Here is a 22,960-nt window from a genome sequence, read left to right as displayed (position 1 = left end):
TGAAATACCCCGCTCCAGAAGATTTTGGCAGGCACACTCAGCTCAATTGCCAGGCAGTATTCATGTGATTACAAATGTTACTGATCACATTAGATACTTAATAAATCACTCCAAAAAGATGATGGCTGCTGTATGGCTCTGAAGAAACCAAAATTGTGATACAGATTACTGTGTTTGCTGGGGACTGAACTACTGATAAAACTGGGAACAAACACCTTCCTTGGGCTGCCAAGCAGTCAGTGACAGCTACATAAATCCATGACTGCTTGTTTGTAAATGTTTAGCTATGGATCATTGCAAAGCAGCTTCCTTTTCATCTTTTTGTCCCATAAATATATTAAAGAATTTTACTCCACTGACTCTCACAGCTCTGCAGCAATTCTCATGTGCTGAGGGGTTGGCCTGAAAGTCCAGAAACAATTCTTGGCTTGAAATACCAGAAAAGTGAGATATTATCTGTACATAAAATCCATGAGTGAGACTTTGGCACTGTTTCTTCTGTTGACATTTCAGCAGATGCAGTGGTACATACACTAATGATGAAACACATCAAAGCAAAAATTATCTATCTGAGCTGTACCTTTTTGGATAAAAATTGTTTTCCTTGCAGTGTGGCAAAACTTGCACTCTGTATCTTCCTGTAATTTACTGAACAGCATTTAAAAAATTAATATATGTCCATCGGTCACATCCCAGCTCTTATTTCAGTGTATTGCATGAAAGCAGTCACACAGGCCTCTCTGTTCTGCTCTCAGGAGGAGGGTTTCTGTCTGTAAAAAAAAAAAAAAAGAAATCAAAGAACTGAATGTATCACTTTGAAGGAGTATATGATTGATTAGACCTAATCCCTCCACACAGGTGTAGTCAAGGTGCTTTGCTGAGTCAAAAATCATACTTATTATTGCTGGATTTAATCCAGAAAAAATGATGAAATAAATAAATTCAGAAGCAAGATGCATGGAGAGTATTTTTCTAGTTTAAATGTTTTAATTTTCACAGTTAACTTCTAGGGAGCTGGCTTTCAGAATTATTAAAATGTCCTTTATAAATGCTGAGAAAAATTCCACTTTCAACTGCACTGCTCTTAATTCCTTCACAGTGATTGATGGCTCCCTGTTGATGATGTCTTCAGTCCTGTAGAATTTAATCACTCCAGATAGCATGTGCTGAAGAACCAGTTGTGCTCTCAGTTTCACTGCTGTTTCTCTAGAATAACTCTGAGTTCAATCCAGCTGTCAGCCTCACCTTGTTGCCTGAAACTCATATTCTTTCAGGGCAGATCTAGACCTGAGCTTGTGGCTCCTATTTTAACTGTAGTTGAATTTACTGACTGCTGCCTTATTATCAGCTCCATTTAGAGTGATGCCCCCAGAACTCCATCAAAAGCTTAAAATCCATTCTCTATATAAGTAATTTTAAATTACTTGCTTTTGGTTTTGAAGCATCTTAGTGGAAAAACATTCCAAGTTTTTTGGCTGTGTAGCCAGGAAAAAATAAACTTCAGACCCTCAAAGATACTTAAATATCATTCATTTAATTGTAATCAAATAACTGAAATCTTTTCTATGCCCTAGTCTCACTATTTGAGAAACAAAGGCTGAATTTCTCAAATGGCACAGTAATTTCCAAAACTGAATTTCTTGCAAAACTCAAAATAAAATTGTGCAAGCAAATCACATTAGTGAGTGCAATTGTGACTGAAGAGAAACTTCTTCCTGAGCATACCATGTGGTTTTCACCCTGTGGTCTGTGGTAATTTGTAGATTGACTTTGAAGAGTTTCTTGAGGTGGAAAAAAAAACGTTAAGAGGCCTAAATTCACCATGAATGGGTTTCCCATCTGCACTGGAGAAAACCATTAAAGTGTTGAAAAACACTTGTTAGCAAATTATCTAAAAGCTCTGTGAAACAACAAGGTCCTCAGCCTGCTGGGGTTCCTCTGACATAATGTCCCCTGACAAATTAGAAACAGCAAAGGGGTAATTAACACAGACACACAATTTCCAAAGGAGTAGCTGGGTACATCTACCTGGCTCCACCAAGCTCTGCCAGAAATCCCCCTCTCTCCTAGCAGTTCCCACCCCTTGTTACTCATTTCTTGTTCCCAGACTGCAAACATCTGCCTGAAGAGGCTGTTTCAGAACTGCTTTTCACTCCCCGCAGCCCTCTGTCCTTTTCAGCTCCAACTTTTGACATCCACCTTTGCATTAAAGAGGATTTGTTCACTTTCCCTGCCTGCTTCCACTTCCCAGCTCAGTGCCATGGCAGGCACTGCTCCTCATTGCACAGAGCAACCCTGGATGAGTGGATGCTCTCACTGTTGGGGCTCTCATAGAAATCATAGAATCATCTCAACATCAAGCAGGCTCACAGGATGTCACTGTAATGCCAACAAGCTGTCACTGTTACCACAAAACCTGCTTAGGCATCACTCATGACTATTTACAGGCAGAACAGCTCTAGGGGCATTTAATCATCAAATGAAAGAGAAGCATCAATTATAAAATTGAATTGTGGCCTCCTGGTATCAGTTTAGAAAGTCCCTGCTAGGAACAGTCCAGAATTGGGCTTGCCCTTGAAATAACAACTTTCAAGACTCAGGAGCTGTTGAATGAAGTTATTTGTGTGTAAAACCTGAGAAGTTAGAGTTGGTCAGCATGAACTAAGCACCAGAAGTTAAATAAGGGTTTGGAGCCTGTACCTTGTGGAGAATAGAAGGCCCCAGTGTGCCATTTGTAGGGCTGTGGCCATGCATTTCACTTGAGTATCTCTGTATCATTCAATAGCTTTTATATGACTAAAACATCTCTCAAAAAAAGACCTTTGGAGTCTCAATCCAAATGTTGGGAAAGATGGATAGTAATATACCATTTATTTATTAGCAGAGTGGGTGATGTTCCAGATAATTGGTTACATTTGTTTTGGTGATGAACTCTTCTCTGACCCTTGTTCTGTAACACTTTTTGCTGTCTGAACCAGTGTCTTGGCACCTCAGGCCTGTCCATGTCCTCAGAGAAACAGAAGCTTATTTCTTGGTCCAAGAAATAGGATCAAGGCCCATCTAGGACCATCTTCTCCCTTTATACTCCTTTGCTTCTTACAACACAGCATTCCTCTCTGATGGGTTGTATTTTAGAATACAAGTATTTTTGGCTATAGAATAGCCAACACAGATATATCTGAATATAATTCCTGTAAATGGGATTAAGGAATTGTGCTACCTCTGCTACCTTCAGAAAAATCTTCCCAGTGCAACTTAGAAATTAAGTACTTCCTTTAAGTTCCCATGTGAATCCTGGTGACAGTATAAGAACCAACACAGCTGCAACTGCACATCTTCTTGCTGTGTCATGTACAAAATATGTACAGCTGAACCTAACCCAAACACTGAGACCCTGCTGTGCAACAGAACAACCCAGCACAGCTTCTGGAGGTACAGCCCCTCTATTCACAGCCTGACACAGCACTCACTGAGTTTTACACAAGTGCATAGGAAGTTTTTGAAAAGTAACTCAGGCTGCACTCGGAGTTCTGCCCTCATCAGTTTGCTATTGATAGCTCAAGAAAGCTTAAGGCACTCCAACCTTATTGTGTGAGGCCCTACATGATTGCTCAAGGTCACAGGAAACTGAAGGCAAAGACAAGTAATGGCTCTTCTGTGTCAGTTTGAGACATGTAACTGATTTACATCTCTTCGCTTGACTTTGCAGTAAGTGACAATTTGGGTGGAGCATGATTGTAGCTCAAGGAGCTCAGAAGATGGCACCAGACAAAGGCACTGAGCAGGCACCTAATAGAAGTGTGAGATGTGGCTGTGAACTGGTTTCACTGACCACAGACTGCTTTATTGTCATGTTGCCAGTGTTGATGCAGCTGTTAGGGAAGGAGAGATAAAAAAAATACATGGGAGAGCTATATTAGAAGTGAGAGACTACCTGCCTCTGGCAAATTTCAATCAGCATTGGGAGCCACTGTAAAAAGCCCTGCCCCTACTTAGGAACTCACAGATGTAATCATTGCTAAAATCAGGGCACCCAACACACCCTCGTTTTATGTCCATTGGGACCTCTAAAGGTCCTGGCATGTGAAGTAACAACATTCCCTGCATGCTGTGATAACTACACCAGCAAATGTGCTTCCCCTTTTTCATGGAATATCAATCCATGAGCAAGGAATAAATATCCTTCCCTTTTCTGTCTGCCAGCTCTGCCTGCCACCTTCTTGCTCTGCAGTTCACTTTCTGCTCCTGCCCAGTGAACAGGCAGTCTACAGCTTGGAAGCAATGTTGTGAAATAGAAAGTCAATAATCTTTCTTGTTCTTCCCTCCCTTCATACATCTTTTCTTCTCTGTTTGCTGCAGGGACTATTCTAGGGTAATTCTTTAGCCTGTTATGCAAGAAAACTGACTAGATGATCTTTAATGAACCTCTCCAGCCTGTGAAAAATAATCTGTGCTTGGTACAATCCTATTTGCTGAAATGGAAGTGAGTCAGCAGAGATGTCGTGTCTGCTGTACCCAGGCAGGCAGACCTGGCTACTTGGAGATAAAGGGTAAGTAACAACATTTCTATGGAAACACATACCCGGGTGTCTAGGTTATACGCCGTCTTCTTTAAATCCTGCAACGCCCTCTGCATGAACTCAAACGCATGGCAGTCGACACAGGGACGACCTGGAAAAAGGTGCAGAAGAAGACATCACTGTCACAGCATGAAATGTGGAGTGTGGCAGCACAGAGGGAGAATACTCAGAGACTCTGCAGTGCCAGGAGAAAACCCCTTTCACCAGGCATCCACCCCAGCACGTGGACAAAGTTAGGGCTGCTGTGGACTGTATCTATCCTTGTGCAAATCTGTTAAGGACCAGCAAAACCACAAGACCTTTTTACCAGGTCAAGCCCAGGCTTGATTCTGCCCGGCGCTGTGTGCCTCCAGGCCCCAGCATCTCCCCTTAATATGGAGAATTTCAAAACTTCTCAGACATAGTCTAATTCTCAACTAATAAGCTGAAAAAAGGAGCTTGCAGTGGTTCAGAAATCAGGCAGGCAGGTCTGTTTTTACAGGAGCTCTTACAGAGCAGCTTGGCAAGGGACAGTGCCAGATCTGTATTTGCTTCCTTTCACCTGCTGCTGTATTTTTTCTCTGCCAGGAATGCAAAGCATCCCACTGGCTCTGCAGCTGGTGGCAGTGTGTGTGCAGAGGGGCAGGGCAGGGAAAAGGCAGAGAAGAGGCAAAAGGGACTTGACAACAACTAAAATGGCTCATCTCTGGAACTGGGCATTGATGCTCTGCCAGGACTCACCCTGCACTAATCTCAGGCTCTTTCATTCAGTCCCAGAGTTTAATGAAGTGTGGGTTTTCAGAAGGACAAACTGCAGATACTGGAGGAGATGCAGGGGGAATGGGGAAGAAGATATTTTACATTGATCACAGCCCCCCATGTGGGTGTGCTGAATTCCATATCCACAGACAGCCAAAGACAAAGCAAAGAGGTGCAAAACTGCTTCTGAGATAGCTGGGGAGCTGCTCAGAGTCAGAAAGCTGCCCCTGCAGCACCCCATGCCTGGCACCCTGCTGCCAACACAGGGCCTGATGGAAGGGAGCAGCCAGTGTGTTTCTTGGTCCCCAGCAAGCATCTTAGGGGCTTTGACCTGTTCAGAAGGTGTTTCTCACCCACCCATTCTCATCCATCTCCCTTCCATACAGCTCACATCTCAGAAAGATACAGCGATCAGCCCAGGGATTTCATTCCAGGGATGTGGGGAGATGCAAAGTCCCCATTTCTATAAGAACAGCATCACTCACAAAGCCTGTCTCCAGGCCTGGCAGAAATAGCTGCAGGATGGCTTTGAGCACATTTTAAAGGCACTCAACCCCCTCTTGTTTCCAGTATTTCAGTAATTTGTTTTCACTTCAGGTCATGGAGCAGAGCCCTTAGAAAGAATCTGCATCCTCAGTCAGCTGTCAGCAAATCCATCTCTCACTTGGTGCCATGGCCTGGCACCCTGCCCTTGCTGTGGTCTTAGAAAGCACCATGCCCTGGCTCCAACTTGGTGAAATGCTGCATACCCTGATGTGCTTGTCACTAAGGTGTTCTCAAAATCAGAAATCGATGGGGAAAAAAACCAAAATTCAGGTCCTAAATGAATGTCTCTTGCTCTGGCAGTGTGGTGAAAGCACCTTTGCAGAGAGCCATGAATTCCATAGTCAATCACTGCCTGCAATCCAGATCTTTCCACACCCTCATGAAGGCTGTGGCTGTGTGGGATCATTCATTGTTCCTTATAGCAGCCAAGTACTCCTATATGGATAGGGAGGTACAAGTGGAAAGGTACAATCAATGCCAAGTGATTATTTCACTTCTGTCACCACTGTGAGACCACCTGCTCCAGCATCAAAGCAACTTCTGGAGGAAAATGGTGGTGGCACTGTGGATACCTCTCTGTGCAGCTCTGTGTGTCCTAGATCAGCATGTGTGAAGCTCCTAACACAGAACTGCTCTTCAAAGCCACAGTGCAGATGCATTATGTCACCACATAGTGGGACATTCACTATAATACAGTTTCCTGTGCTGTCTCCCTTGGTAGAGGGTCTGCTCCAGGCACAGCTGTCTCTGGGCCAGGTTAGCACCCTGCCTGCTGGGAGCAAGCAGCCCTGAGTTCATGGGATTCCTCCAACCAGCATCCCCAGGATGGGCAACTGGGCTGGTGAAGGGACTCCAGCACAGATCCTATGAGGAGAGGCTGAGGGAGCTGGGGGTGTCCAGGCTGGAGAAGAGGAGGCTCAGAGGAGACCTCATCACTCTCTACAACTCCCTGAAAGGAGGTTGGAGCCAGGGGGGGGTTGGTCTCTTTTCCCAGGCAACTCTCAGCAAGACAAGAGGGCACAAGAGGTCTCAAGTTGTGCCAGGGGAGGTTTAGGTTGGACATTAGAAAGAATTTCTTTACCGAGAGGGTGATCAAGCATTGGAATGGGCTGCCCAGGGAAGGGGTGGATTCTCCATCCCTGGAGATATTTGAAAAGAGCCCGGATGTGGCACTCAGTGCCATGGGCTGGGAACTGCAGCGGGAGTGGATCAAGGGTTGGACTTGATGATCTCTGAGGTCCCTTCCAACCCAGCCAATTCTATGATTCTATGATATGGACTCACAGCTCTGCAGAGAGCCCTCCCTGATTCAGCACCACTGGCAGATGAGAGCTGTACCTGGAGGAGGTGATGAGCAGCTGGGAGGTGGCTGGCTGTAACTTTTTCCATCCATGCAGAGCACACATCTGCTCAGCAGGCTGGGGACTTAACTAGGGCAGTGCTGATTTCCCCATTAAGCATCTTGCACTAGCACAGAAAAACTTGAATGCAGTTCCTCAAATAAAAGAGGGGCAATACCCCACTATCTGGAAAGCCTAGAGCTACAGTCAGATTTTTACCAGAAGAGCTATTCAGCTCCTGACTCCATCTGGTCTTTTAATCTATTATACCAGCCAGGCTCTTGTAGCAGCCAATATCAGATACTTAAGGAAGATAAATGCCTCTAGCAATGTTCTTCTGGCCTACAAGAGGTTAGAGGATATCCTGAGCCTGGCTGGTGTCTGTACAACTGATAAACCCTCCAAGGAATTTTCTCACATTAATTTGCCCTGTTGCTTCCTGAATCCACGTAAACTTCTGGAATCTACAGCCTCCTGTGGCAATGAGTTCCACAGCTCAGTTATTCACTGGGTGAACAAAATACCATTCCTGTCTGCTCAGAAGTTAACATCTGCTGCTTTCATTTCCCACCTCTAATTTTTGCACTGGGAGAGACAGTTATTAAATACTGACCATCTTTGTCCTACTTATGACTTTCCTGCTCTCCATCATTCCCTGCCTTGTGGTCTCCTTTCCAGACTGAAGAACTGGGCTGGTAACTGGCCTGTCTAGGTGGACTTAATCTCTTTTCATGCTCACAACCTTTTCATTAGGATTCTCCTGGATATTTTCCCTAAGAAATTATGTCTAAGGGTCTGTTTTCAGAAAGGCTTTTAAAAAAACTAAATATGTGTTGTTACCAACAGGAGCAATCCCACTCTGCTTTCTGTCCCACACCTTTCCATGCTCAAAGCAGGAGTGACCAAGTGGTTGCTCTGTCAGCTGGATTGCTGATTTTTTTCCCCTCCAGAAGAGAACCTGAATATAGAAGATCTGAGGCCAGAACAAGGACAGGAGGCCAGGGTATGGGGAGGAAAGGGCAGAGGCAGCACAGGCTTACATCAGCTTAAAGCAATCATGAAACCAAACCTCAAGTCAGATCATAGCAAAGTGCAGCAGAGTGCTATTAATTCCTTGCTGATAGCTGGGAACAGACTCATTCATAGGGAGACTTAACAGTTTTGTGGATTAGCATAATGAGAATTATCAAAAGTCAGCTATAATTCTTTAAATAGGTCCTGTCAGCACAAAGGCTATACGTGTCTTTATGTGTTTGGGGAAAAGTGGGGGAGGGGAGCTCAATTTATGCTTCCTGTCTTCTTTTTGCATGCACATGGTGTTTACACTTTATATTTCATGCATCTTGGCATGAATGAAAACAGACTGACCAGCTTCTGTTCTTCAGTTCCACATTTCAGCTTTTACAGTGGCTGATCTGGGTTACAAATGCAATGGGAAGATGGGGAAATGACGGAAATTTTTTAGAGGAGTGCACTGAACTTCAAAGAAAATAATCTGCAAATCTTAGTTAACACCACTTCCTACTTGAACAGTCTTTTGCATATGTGAAGTGCTGTGTAGAAAGTATAAGGATGTGATTAATCACTGCTAATTATCATTATTCATAAAAATCTGGGCCTGACTTTCTGGCTGGAAGAAAACATGCCAACTGAAGACAGGCAGTGGTACCCAAGCCAGGTATCAGTGCTACATCTAGTGCAGGATCTCTCTGTAATGCTAAGAACTTCTCTCCTTTGACTCCTGCACCTCCCACACTTACAGGACAGCATTGCTGCCCCTCTTCTGCTCATGTAGGTGGGACACATTTCTCCCATCAAGTGGGAGAGGGAGGCTGTATGGTTCATTGTTCCTGCCAAAGGCATATTCCCAGTCCCAATTCATGCTCCTCGAAATGGAGAAAAGCATCAAGCACCACACTGGTCTGCCTTGCAGAAGGATGTTTAGTATGATCCATGTACATTATACACCCCTGTCAAGAACATACATCACTTCTTTTTTCCCCAGAGTCACCCAGGATCACACAGCCACCATTTTACCTGGGCTGACAAAATAGTCTCAAATATCAGCAATAGGTCAGGTGTGTGCATGTGCTGCAGGAGTACTGCCCCCAAGGTGGGCAAGTGCCCAGGAGGATCAACTCCTCCATGAGAAATAATCTATGGAGCTGACATCAAGCAGGAGAAGATCCAGGAATGTCTGTACTAAGCTACATCAAAGGTTTACCTGGCCCAGTGTTCTGTCTCCCATGAGCTACATCTCTTGTAGTACAATGATTGTGTCTAGAAGTATTCCCAGGCTTTGAGAGCAGCAGGCATGGGACAGCCCATACCTGGAACATAAACCTTGTCTTCCAGATAGGTAAATGGCCTCCTGGCATGGATGAAAATGTGCCAGGGACCACCTAGCAGGTGACTAGAATAGCCATGTCCCCAGGAGAGGTAACATCCATCACCACTGTGACTTTCATGGCCAACAGTGGATGCCCATTAAAGAACACAAGAACAGGGCAAGTATAGAGGGATGTGTACCCACCCAAAGGCCTCCCAGGCCTTGGGAAAATGCTGAGGCAGCTCCTGATCCAGAAGAACTGCTGTACCTAACAGCCCTTTCTAAAATTTGTTTTTCCTTGAATTTACCCAAACAGCTCTGCAATAGCATACAAAATTTTAGCATACAGTGTCCTGAAGGAGGTGTTCCACAGGTTAGCTATCAGGAATAGCAGTGATGGGAAAAGGAAAGTACCTGGAGCACTTAGCAGCTATGCAGCATTCTCAACAAGTGCATTCCTAATGCAAGAAGCATTCCAAATCCCCTGTTGTTCTACAACTGAGTCCCTGCAGCAGCACAAAACAATTTACAATTCATGATTAGCTGAGTCTTCCTCCTGGCCTGACCTCAGCCATAAATACCTTTGTGCATTCATAGCAATGGCTTCCAATCTCAAACATTTGAAACACTCTGACCTGCCCTTCGTTCCACACTCCTGCATGCAGGAGTTTTAAGGCAAGAGGAGGAATCTTTCCCAAGGGACTCAGCAGCCTGGCCACAGGATATCAAAACTATGAGATAACTCCTTGAGACTGGAATCAGAGACCCTGGCCAAGAGTTTTCTTAAATAAATAAAATGTGAATTGAATAGATAAAATGTGAATTTTCACTACACAAGCAGAACAAGAAAGTAGCATATACTTTTTCCCAAATATGCACTGACTTGCCTCTGCTAACACACACACAAAGGGTACCTATAATTTATTTTCAAGCATGATTTTCTTCTTGAGGACACAAAATGGACTACTGGCCACAAAAGCTGATCTAATGCATGCCTAAAAAACAGATACAAAAAACAGAAATTGGGTCTGGTTTAGGGCAGACCAAAACCTAGCACTAATAAAAAAAAAAAGAGAATGGAAAAAGAAGGGAATTTGGCATTTAAATCTTGTAGAGACAAATACACAAAAGTGTGTTTTAAGAGTAGTAATGGCAGTATAGGAAAATAAAATGCAGTTACTAAATCAGGTCTTGGTTAAATATTTTGGTAGTCACTGAAAAGGTAGCTGTGAATACAAAGTAAGCATGATTAAGAACTAAAGATTGGTTTGTATGCAATTTTCTTCCTTTTTTTTTTTTTTTTTTTTTTCTCCCATAGGATATTATAAGTTTCTAATGAGTGGCTGCTTCCCACTTACTGTTGCCAAAACACCCTGAGAACATTGACTCCATCCCCTAATATCTTTGAACTATTGCCTCATTATGGAGCAGAGAAAGTTTAACTAGGAACTTTGTCAGAATCACAGAGGCAGCCAGTACAGAGCTGTGATCCAAATTCAAGGGCTCCCAGCTCTACAGTGTACTCAACAGTCTGTCACATTTATTTAGTTTTTAGGTTTGCAGAGCAGCAGCTGGATTTCAGAATTCTATATATGCTGTACAAATGCAGTGTTTGGGTCAATTTCCCCTGTGCCAAGTTGAGCATGAGCTATTGTTCCAACCAAATACTACAATAAGTGACATGTAATGCCCTTACAGCAATAAACACAAATTTCCTTCTAACAATAGCCAGACTAGCAAGGATTTCATATGAATAATGGCAAATCTGGGAATGCAACTCTTAAGAAGCAGATCTAAAAGACCTACAATTAAAGGGCTTTGATACAAGCTCCAGCTAAAACTGTAGTATGCAGTTAGTAATTTTTCCTAAATGACTACAGATCAGTCGGTTCCTTGCTGCTCCCGTGCCCTGCTGACACGATACAAACTCATTGCTGCTCCCCAGCTAACCAGGCAATGCCACCTCCCCCTGGAGCTGGGGTCTCTGTGGCTGCTGCGGGTTAAGTGGAGGAAACAAAGCAGGGAGCAGTGCGGAGAGAGGGCACGAGTGGGCACGACAGGTACCTACTTTCTGCAGGAATGACACTCCCAGAGTCCTGGCTGGCCCCCACAAGCCTCATGCTTAGCAGGCCAAGCAGCAAGGTGAAGGGGATCGCCACCCGCACCGCGCTCCAGACAGACGGCAACGCCATGGTTCTCATCAATAATTCAAGATTTTTTCTTCCCTGCCTGAAAGGAGGAGAATTAAGGAAAATCAGCAGTTCACTCCCCACGGAGGAGCGGGTGAGACGTGATGAGCACAGCCCCACACGTACACGCAAACCCACACCACGCACACATCACTGCAGTGACAGGACAGGGGCTGGCGGGGCACCCCAAGGACCAGTTTGCCAAGTACCTGATCTTCCTCTTCGCCTGCGTGCCAGACCCTTGGAGCAGCTCGAGAGAGGAGAGGAGGCTCCAGCAGCTCCTCTGAGCATGCGTTACCCCTGCATCCCCCCTTCCCTGATTTAGGGTCATTGCCATGGAGATTCGCTATAGCAACACTGAAAAATTGGAGCTGCCAAGAGAAGAAGATTTAAAGGGACCACGGTGTCGCGGGTAGCCCCTCCTCTGCCTCTGCTCCTCTAAGGCCGTGTTCTCTCCCTGATGGACACTGCCTGCTGCCACCCACATGGGGGAGGCAATTTTTGTGTTTGGGCTTTTATTCCCACAAGGACTGTGCTGAAATGTGCAGTTCACAGCCCTTGCCTTAGCTGTATCTCACATGAAGTGAGACTTTGTACTGGGAGGTTCAGATGAGAAGTCAACAGTTTGCCTGGAAAAAAAAAAAAAAAAAATAGATGCAGGGCCTGCTGATGCAGCCCTGGGCTCTGGGACAGACAGCTTTGTCCTCTGAGGGGAGGACATTCCATCTCCTCCCACTGGAGAGCAAGCTCCGGTCTTCCTGGTCTGTATGGCACAACTAACCTGCCAGGCTCTGCAGGCATCAGCTTTTCTGGGCTGAGACACAATTTACCCCTGGCTTTCTTCAGTCATAGGGACTGTCACCAATGATGCACTGCTTCTGTTTAACTAGTTCCTGAGGCTTCCTCAAACTTCCCTGTCACACATCTCATTATAAGGCTTTCCTGTACTCAGTGCTGGTGAGGCCACACCTCGAGTCCTGTGTCCAGTTCTGGGCCCCTCAGTTCAGGAAGGAGATTGAGGTCCTGGAGCAGGTCCAAAGGAGGCAACTGGGCTGGTGAAGGGACTCCAGCACAGATTCTATGAGGAGAGGCTGAGGGAGCTGGGGGTGTTCAGCCTGGAGAAGAGGAGGCTCAGAGGAGACCTCATCACTCTCTACAACTCCCTGAAAGGAGGTTGGAGCCAGGGGGGGGGTTGGTCTCTTTTCCCAGGCAACTCTCAGCAAGACAAGAGGGCACAAGAGGTTTCAAGTTGTGCCGAGGGAGGTTTAGGTTGGACATTGAAAAGAATTTCTTTATGGAGAGGGTGATCAGACACTGGAATGGGCTGCCCAGGGAAGGGGTGGATTCTCCATCCCTGGAGATATTTAAAAAGAGCCTGGATGTGGCACTCAGTGCCATGGGCTGGGAACTGCAGTGGGAGTGGAGCAAGGGTTGGACTTGATGATCTCTGAGGTCCCTTCCAACCCAGCCAGTTCTATGATTCTATGATTCTTTGGGGCCAGGTTAGTTTAAAAGTCATCTCAAGGGATTACAGGCTCTTGATCACCTTCTGGCAAAGTGGAATTTCCTTGTGCATCCAAGAGGGGACTTTGCAGGGAGGGAGCCCGGAGTTCTGGAAGAAGTTTCTATAGGAATGACACGTTGAGCAACCTTTTAGCCCAAAGTGCAACTGAAATTCAACTTCCCTTGCATGGAGGGTTCAAATGAAGGTTTCAGTGAGCAGCACCTTCATAAGGTGAGTTAGGGCACGCGTGTGCATCGAAATGGTTCCACTGACTTTCTGAGAAGCTGGGACACCTAATCCAAGCTCTGAAGTCAGATGGTTGTGTGAAATGGCCCATTGAACATTTTCTCTTCACAGGTCTCTGATGCCTGTTAAAAGAGCAGCTCCATGAGAGCCAGGTCATAACAGAATACTGTAGAGTTTGCCTATACACTTATCTAGGACTGGTCAAAAAATCTAGCCCTGATCTGCAATTTTAAATAACACCAAATGGAAATTCTGGCACAAAATCCAAATTTTACACTTCCATTTGCCCTGGGATATGTGTTTCTTGTGCATACCTTCATTGTGGTCCCACAGCCACATCATACTTTTCATACATGAGCATTAAGACAAAGACAGAAAGAAATTGCCTACAGATGCAATAACTTTTGAAAAGGTGGAAAGCAGTGTTTGTTCTATTCTTTTTTCAAGGCATCAACATAGTCTTTTCTAAAATTGTAACTATTTTGAAAAATAATTTTTATAACTGCCTGGTCTTTTCAGTAGGTAGGTCAACAAGCAGTATAACCCAAGGAAATGGACATCTCAGGGAGGAAGGGCAATCACAGAGTTAAACTGAGGTGTTACCCACATTAAACAACTGCAGAAAGTATAAAAGAGGATCAGAGTGGAAATTTTCCTTTGAAAGGAAACCTGGGAAACTTTCTTATAAAGAGAAGATGAATGTCCTGTAATATGTTATTCCCAGGATGCCAAGACTCCAAGGATGACTACACATGGTTTGGTGATTAGTGTTATATCTTGCTATTATATTATTATTATATATCACAACACAGTCAAAAAAGCCTTCTCTATGAGAGGATGGGCTGTGTCCTGGTTTCTGTACTCAGCTGCCCACTGAACAGACTGAACACTGCAGCAGCATCCCAGAAGTTGTCCTTGCTGAACTGAACTATTGCCATCCAGCCAGTACAACACCAGTGACCCTGCTCCCACCCGTGACATCTGGGGGATCTGATGTAGGGACCTCTCTCTCCACCACCAAGTGATAACAGCCCAGCCCAATCCTTTTCAAGGTTTCAAGCTCAACCCTTGATCTGGGGTTTTGCTAATAGGCTGTGGCCTAATAAAGCTCAAGCATGAGCCCTTTTGGATAGGGGAACTCCACAAGGACCTGGCTGAAATCAAGCATTCAGAAAGTAGATGTGATACATTTTGGGAGAGGGAGAGAAAGGCTCTCAAGAAGTCTTTAAGAAGCATGAAAAATGCTCCCAATTCCTCTTGCTAACAGAACTGTGTGGCCCAAGATGCAGTTCTCAATTCACAGGGAAAAAGAGTCAGTCTGCATAGAAAGGTTCCATAAATCTGTGCTGTTCTATTACCTCCAGCAAAGCTGAAGAACAGAGAAGCATGAAAGCACTTGCATGACTTGCATTGCAATTACATTCAACATTGCCTTCCTCTATGACTAAGGGATACCTGTACTGAATTTACTGTGAAGGATGAAAAAATTCCAAGAGATTCATAGGAGTCCATTTGCTGTCTGAAAAATATCATAACAAATCCCAGAAGGCCGATGGAAATCCTTACACTTAGTTTTCTGTAGAAAAATCTAATTACCTAATTATCGTTTGCTAAAAAAAGAATTTCCTCCAAAACATCCAGGCATTTGTTGGGTAGATGATTAATGAAGATAAATATCTGACAGCTACCTCAGAAAAATCTTACTGATGCCTAAATGCTACAGGTATTGAAGATGACATCTTTGCTGTGGAGGAAGAAACTGCATATACCCATTTAAAATCACAAACATTAAAACCTGAGCTAAATATGCGTGCACAGAAGGACAGTGCAGGCAAGGGATCTAATTTTAGAAATCCATTATTATAGTCATGGGCACACATGGCAAAGAGAGAGATGGTTGATCCCAGTCTAATATGAAGTGCTAAATCATTGCCTGCTAACATGACCATAAGCACTTTGTTGAACTCAGACAGAAGAAGAAAGCACAGAGACAGAAGAATCTGTCTGGTTGTTATTACTTGAATAATAGAGTGGCAAGAGAACACAGGCACAGCCCCAGAAAGGCCAAGAAGCAAAACCAGATGCAAATAGTGAGAAACACGAGGAACAGCAAGAGAGCATTCCTTAAACACACAGGGAGTAAGGAAGACAAAAACTCTCCTTTACAGGGAGACCTTATAGTAACCTTCTAGTACCTGAAGGGACACTGAGGTGACCTAGTGAACACAAAGAATATCAGTGGACATGTTTTAGGTAAGAACATTTAGCAGAAATTTGCTTAGGCTACATGTGCTGGTAGGCTTGTGCCATGGCACTTTTCTGGGTTTCAGACTGACTAGAGCTCTCTTTTTACTCAGGGCTATCACTAGACCTACGTTGGAACATTTAAAGAAGAAACTAAACCAATCACCATCAGTAATTATTCCTGAAAGCTCAGAGATGTGAGTTATACCAGCCATGGAAAAGGGTAAATGGCAGTGACTATCTTTAATAAAGGGGAAGAGAAACTGGAAAATGACACACAGACCAGTTTCCCATTGATTCCTGAGAATGTTTTATAAAGAATAACCCAACCAACAGTTTGTAAACATTCAGAAAACAAGAAGTGCAGTTGTAAATAAGATGTATCTGTCACAAATCAAGTCAAACCTATTCAGTTTTCTTGAGGTGCATGGCAATAGGCTTTGCAGATAGGGAATAGACTAATTTAATCAACTTCAGGAAGATTTCTGCGTGACACAGCATTGGCAGATGCAAACTAAGGAAACTGCTCTGAGGCAGCAAAACTGGCGGGGTCACTGCTGAGAATTAGTGATGGGTCAGTGTCACCATGGAAAGATTTATCACATGGGGTCTGCAGAGACTCAGTTCAAGGGTTACTCAGAATTTCATTAGTTAGCTGGATAATGCGTTAGCAAAATGGTTATTTAAGATGTAACATCAGCTTGGAAGTTATAAGCAATGCTGGGGGAAAGGACTAGAATTCTAAATCATACAGTCAAGTTGAAAAGAAAGGGTCTCAAAACAGAATAAAAATTGGTAAGGATGAGAACAAGGTGCTACACTTCATCAGGAATAATCAATGACTTGTATTTAGAATGGGGAACAGCAGGCTAAGTGGCACTTTGACAGTGGAGCTGGGGAGTCACGTGTTGGCATTAGTCTACAATATTCATTACTGCAAAAAGAAATGCAATTATACTGGGGCATACAAGTAAGTGCAAGGACTCAGCCTCCAGCAGAACGTCTGAGCTATAATACAGCATCTGGTTTGGTCACTGCAATACTGGAATTCGTAGAGACACCAACAGCAGCAGAACTAACCAGAGATTTAAATTGCATCAAGAAGGCACCAGTGAAGCCCCTGAAAAACTTTTTAATAATAAGGATTGCACCAGAATTAATAGCCTGTGAAAGACAGGGGGTTATTTAAGCCTGTAGGTATAAATTAGACCCAATCTGTCAAAGGCATTGGGATAGTTGACCCTGCATAAAGATGAGGGATGATAAAGACTGAGTGATTTCTTATTGACACCCTTCCCTCCTGTTTCTCAGGAGTCTATGATTATGGGAATGATTTCCCTTCCCAGGCAAGTCACTTTCAAGATCTCTGTGTTGTAATTTCAGCATAAACACAGATACCCCTGGGATAAATGCATTACCCTTGTACTGCATCTGAAACTCAGACTATCATTCCTCCTTCCTCTGCTATCAGAGCAAAGGCAACGATTTTCTGGTCTAAGCAAGTATGATGGACAGAGAACATTGCCCTTTGGGGTGGGTCACTGATCAAGGAATCCAGAGACATTTGGCTGCAGGGTAGCTGCCAGAGCTCACAGCTTCTTAATCTTCCTTTAAATAATTATTTCACAGCCCTGCAGATGAATTGAGAGGTGACAGACAAACTGTAGATGTTTCAGCCCCTCATGCCATGAGGTACTGATTCACCTTTGCTTGATGGCCCAGTATCTTCTTTAAGTACTGTCAGTGGGTTTGTGGGCAAAAAAAGTCTCCCTCGTGAAATAACAAATTGTTCTTGGCAGGATTGCTTGACAAGTTCCTCATCTTAGATCTTCCTGGAAAACTCTTCAAAGATCCAACCAGAAGATGAACCTTCATCAGACTCTGAGGCTTTGAGACACTGTAGCTGTCCCAGTAAAGTCCACGTGACACTGCAAAACTGCAAATAGGGAGAATGGTGGAAACTCAGCACGAAGATATCCTCTAATGCAGGAACTGGGCTACTCCAAGAAGCCTCTTTCACCAGAGCGTAAGGTGGGGGAAAGCATCCAGGCTTGATCAGTTCTCCAAAATCAGCTGAAACCAAGTGTGAAATCTTTAAGCACACTCTGAAGCCCACAGTGCTTTCTGCTGCACAGGAGAGGCTGCTCTCAAGCTGTGGTGAAATAAAGGTCGGTTCAGGTTTTTGCTTCCAAGATAAAAAATGAACCATTGGCAAAATAGCAGTTTTCCTAGTTTATACCTAAGGCTTGCATTGGGCTCCTGGAAATCCAGCAACTGAACTCTGTGCTGGACATGAGGTAAATTTGCAGCATAGGCAGTGGTTGTGCACTGTTTGTGTACACTCAGTCTGAATGATAATGATGGCAAAGCTGAGCTGTTTGTCCTGCTACTGACACTCTTAGCCTTGTCTAGGAAGATAAAGACATGTCATTTTTTACTTGATATAGAAAACTGCGTAAAAAACCCTTCTGAATTCATGTGTTCTGAGAGTGTTCCTGTTCAGTAAAAAAAATGTTGGGGTTTTTTCAAGTGCTGGGGTTTGGGTACACTTTTCTGTGGCTACCAGACCTAAAGTAACAGAAGGCACAGGCAGTTCTCTGAACACCTTGTACGTGAACACAAAAAGAGGAGGTGGGGAGGTCTCATTTTATTTAAGAAAAGCTATTGCCATCTCGGACATGGTTCACCTTCCATGGGTAAAATACAGTTTGATTTTACATTGTATATAAACCAAGCCATACTTTAAATGTGCAATATACCAGCTGTCAAAAGGCATTTAAGCATTGTTCATGTCTCACTTCAATGCAAGACTGAATTGTGCTTTAGTTACATCCAGTTCTCTTGGCTGAAATCAGGTACTTTTCACAACCTGGATGCTTTGTTACAGTGTAGGATGAATGCTATAGCTGCTTGGGCAAGAGACCATGTGTATCAAATTTACTGTAAGGATGAAAGGATGCCCTTTAACTGGGGAAGAGAAATCACCCAAATGCAAAGAACTTTGGAAGTCAACTTAGAGCACTAAAGATGTCCTTCAGTGAAAGCCTGGACTATAAACATTCCCAAATGCTGATGACATTGACTTTGGTCCCAAAGTTTGTGCCTTTCTCCTCAGCTTCTATATTAAACTGAAGAGTTACAGAGTGAAACCATGGTCACCTTTTTGGGTTGAGGCTGAGAGGTGGATAGATGTAACCTTATTAAACCTCCTCTCATGGGGAACTTTAAAATTTGTTGGGATTCATGCAAAGGAAAAATGCCAAGTTTCACCAAGCTCAGGGCAGAATCCACACAAAATTATACATTTTGTCAATATTTTTTGCCAAAATGAGCATTGGTTTGTTTAAAAGTTAGTCCAGATTTGACATAAAAATGTAGCTTACATTAGCAGATCTTTCAATTAATTTGGACTAGACACAATTCTGTTATATAGACAAACTCCTACACTTTATGCTCATGTTGTAGAAGAGCCCCTTAGACAAATAACCTTATTCACTTCACATTGGCATGCGTTGGACATTCTTTGCACTTAAACCAAAGCTGTATTTTGTCTCTACATTTTTGAACAATTAGCACAAGACCCTCACTGCTATAATGCAACAACTGGCACTTCACAGAGCAAAAAAAATCTGCTGTCTTTATACTTTCCCAGTGATGCCATTCTTTCATTTCTCTGTCAGTGGAATCTACTGTCTTTTGCATAGCCAAGGATGGAATAAAATAAGGGTTAGGATACAAACCAAGTTCTAATTTAAAAAAAATAAAATCAATGCTGAGAACACATTTAAGGATTATATGTAGCTCAGGGCTGAGGCTGCCATTATGTTTGCCTGAGCATGAAGTGGCAAGTGCAGCAGCTATTGATGCAGACACACAGAAAATTCAGATCCCCTCATTACAAACCTTGAACTTGAACACTGACCTCCCTTGAAACCTGTGCCCTGCTGACCCTGCAGAACAGTCTACCTTGCATGACCTGCCAGCAGTCTTTCTGGTTGATCTGGATGCTCCAAGTGTTAAGCTATAGAAAGGATAATGAGAGAGTTGCCAGTCCTGCTCCCTTTTCAGATTCTATTAACAAAGAGAACAAGCTATAGTTTTTTCACCCAAAATGACCTGAAAAATGCAATATCACTTACTTGGATTTAAGCAGCAAAAGATGCTCAAGCCTAATGAAGACAAGCTGATATATTAGTAGGTTTTCAGCAAGTGCACATTTCAGACCAGAAATCAAAATATGTCAGCCTTGATTACCAGGAAAGAAAAGTGTAGGCAGACCAATGCAGAAATAGAATATATGCAGATATCTTCATTGCTTTTCTCATTGCATCCATGCCTGGAACTCTTTTTATTACATCTTAAGCCACTTTTCTAAATTCAGGAGCTTGAAGGCCTTGAAAATACCATCTTTCCACTCTCTGTCTCTATAAAATTACAGTTGAAACAGCAAGGTGGAGTTAGGCTAAGGAATACCTACATGGAGATTAAGTATGAGAAAGTAACAGCAGAATCACCTCTCCAAGTTCATCTGGAGCTTCTGTGCTGGCCCATGTCCTGCTCCCATGCAGAAGGGTGTTCTGCACTTCTCTGTGCAGGTTTTGCCAGCCCCAGGCAGGTTTGGCAAGGCTCTGAAGCAGTCTGTGGTGCTCCTCTAGCCCTCACCAGCTGCTTGTTACCATACCTACAGTTGCACTGGCAGAGTTGCATCTCTCATTGATTTCCAGCCAAGTCCCAGCAGTTTAGAGAACTAAGGCCACAGGGATCAACTTTCTTCCAATTTTAGCTCAAGAGGTTTTGACCTTCAGATATTCACCTCCCATCCACTCCCTAAGCCAAGTTACCACCCCACAGCCCCACTGTTGCTGTGGACTGAGATCAAACCCAGAGCATCTGCTCAAACTGCTCAGCCTAATTCAGACTTGTGAATGGACACAGAATAAAGTGGTAGAGATGAGGGTAAAAGTGATCTCACCTTTCCCATACACAAGTATTTCTTCATGCCTGAAAGTAGAGCAGCTTTCAAAGGCAACTACAAGGAAAGATGTTCAGAGTTCAGGCCATCACAGCATGGAAAATGGGAGTGACCTAAACCCCTGGTTCCTCTGAAGTAAAATAAGAAGCACTCTCATGAACAAACTTCTGCATGAAGCTTTCCTTCATTGTGATGCTGAGCAGTGGTTGCTGGTGGCAGGATTTGGAACAGCTGGAAAGGATGCCAAGTCATGTCCTTATTCTCCTTTTCCTGCTCTGTTCATTTGACCTGCTGAGATAAAGCTGATTAGAGATTGAGTGGGCTAAGAATGGAGTGACCAGAGAAGGAGAGGAAGAAACTGAAGGTTTTAATTAAAGACAAGACTCTTAGAAGAATACCAGAAAACTTATCATTAAGATATAATCTGATTTGGCCTAAGTATGGGGCATATACCTCCTCATGGTGCATACCTCATTCCAGCTGGCAGAGCTACATGTCTGAATGCAGTCACAATGCAGACAATAAACAGAAAGGATTTAAATCATCTTTAATACACAGGGAAAGCCTCCAGAGATCACAATTCCCTGTCTCAATATAGCTGGGCAAGTTGCCACAGAGATACGTTCATTTTAGAGACAAAAAACAGCTGCAAATTTCTCTACACCACTGCTGGCCATATTTATCTTGTGGGTTACACTTGGCCAACTCTGATTTAAAAACCACAGCAGGTAAATTTTTCCCCCACTTTAATACCAACTAACAGTTTTACCAGACTGAGCCTTTACTGGCAGTGGACATGAAAAGAGGGTACAGTTTAAAAATGAAACAAACCAAAAAACAGAACAGACAAATATATGACACAACCCCCCAATTTCCTCAGTGCATTGGGGCACACATGCTTGCAACATCAACTCCATAAAGCTGTATTTTATACAGCTGCCTTTTAAAAATGGGTGAGCAGGTGACACTCCTCAGCTGACCTCCAGGATTCAGTTCAGCAGATTTGCAGTTACACAGTCGCACAGATTTCTTTTTTCCACCTGAAGAAGCAGAGTTTCTGTCTATAAGAGGAGGAAACAAAAGCAACATCAAAACATAAGAAACAGTGCTGTGAAACTAACTAGTTCCCAATGAAAAGTCCACTTTACTTTTATAAAAATTGTCACTTGAGATGAAGCTTCAGCTTCAAGAATTATTCCTTACTGCTCTGTAAAATAATTTAGTTTTTTCCTGACTAACTGGCATACCAACATGGCAATAGCTTCTGTGACATGAAGAAATTCAACCTTGGACACATTAATGTTTTTCACATTTCTATATTCAGTATGTGTCTGGGTGCTGTTATTTTTGTTTAAAGCTACTTTCTTACAATTATACTTCAGAAACACAAACTTGATCATAAGATCTCAAGTTCATAAAAGGCCTAAAAAACCTCCAAATCCATCAATTTTTTCTCATCTTTTTTTCTCGTTTTACTTAAAAACAGACTACAAAAATTAAATCTAGAGTATTACAGCTTGGGCTTACTGTTGAAAGTTCTATGGAGAAAGTAAGGGATGCTTTACCTCTGTTTTGGCTTCTCCTGCCTCACTGTTGTTACTGTTACTGTGATGTTAGGGCCTAAAGTAGAGAATGGGTGCTGAGCTGGCACACAGCCAACACAGTTCAAACATGTGATGGGACTGCTGGCTTTTTAGGGAAAGAGATCCCAAACCAGTCTGAGGTCTCCCAGTTGAACTGGGGTTCATCAGCATCATTGCTCCTGGTGCATCTTGTCAGAGAACTTGTCAGAGCTGGGTGTGATCAGAAAGGTCTGAACCCTCTGAGACCTGAGCAATCAGGGGCTGAGAACCAGGGAAGGCTCAGCAGGGCTGCATAAGCAGAATTGGGGATCCTTCCTTTCTAGAACACACAGACTTTGTTTTTCATGGCTGATTGGAGCTCTTGTGGCTTCAGTAGGTGCCTGTTGGAGGTCAGGGCTGCTTGACACCAATATCATATCTTCATCTCAGTTTGTCTGTCGTGAGCTGAAACTGTATCTGAGAATCAGTCTGATCCAAGAGAGGACTGTGACCTTTCTGTCATGGGACACACCAACTGTGGGAACTTCACTCACCAATTTATTCTCCACTGGTGTAGGCAGATAGACAAAGAAAGGGGTATCATGAAGACCACCAGGTCTAAAAACCAGTAAAACCCATCCTTCATCTGTCTGTCATGATTTTTGTATGAGATGGAATTGTCACATGATTAAAGGATGTGTTTGAAAAGC

General features: G+C 43.5%; 2 protein-coding genes across 4 annotated transcripts in view; both read right to left on the bottom strand.

Annotated features, from left to right (window-relative positions):
- Positions 1-540: 540 nt before the first annotated feature.
- On the bottom strand, positions 541-12,292 carry LOC139800400 (NELL2-interacting cell ontogeny regulator 1-like). Of its 2 annotated transcripts, none has more exons than XM_071753308.1 (4): positions 11,932-12,292; positions 11,602-11,762; positions 4,583-4,671; positions 541-770 (listed from the first exon to the last, which is right to left on the bottom strand). In XM_071753308.1, the coding sequence occupies exons 1-4, from the start codon at positions 12,057-12,059 to the stop codon at positions 705-707; spliced, it is 444 nt and encodes a 147-aa protein (XP_071609409.1). In that variant the 5' UTR covers positions 12,060-12,292; the 3' UTR covers positions 541-704. The 2 variants fall into 2 exon arrangements, with proteins under 2 accessions (XP_071609409.1, XP_071609410.1); XM_071753309.1 differs by lacking the exon at positions 541-770 and adding an exon at positions 3,767-3,872 and having other exon boundaries at positions 11,932-12,288.
- Positions 12,293-21,218: 8,926 nt separating this feature from the next.
- NICOL1 (NELL2 interacting cell ontogeny regulator 1) overlaps positions 21,219-22,960 on the bottom strand; it is a 34,976-nt gene continuing 33,234 nt past the window's right edge. For both annotated transcript variants that reach the window (XM_071753310.1, XM_071753311.1), the window contains one exon: positions 21,219-21,749. In XM_071753310.1, coding sequence (XP_071609411.1) covers positions 21,678-21,749 — 72 coding nt within the window. In that variant the 3' untranslated portion in view covers positions 21,219-21,677. The remainder of the gene's footprint in view (positions 21,750-22,960) is intronic.

The sequence above is a fragment of the Heliangelus exortis genome, chromosome 10, assembly GCF_036169615.1.
Source record: "Heliangelus exortis chromosome 10, bHelExo1.hap1, whole genome shotgun sequence".
In the NCBI taxonomy this organism is placed as follows: Eukaryota; Metazoa; Chordata; class Aves; order Apodiformes; family Trochilidae; genus Heliangelus; species Heliangelus exortis.
This window is presented reverse-complemented; position numbering and strand designations above follow the sequence as displayed.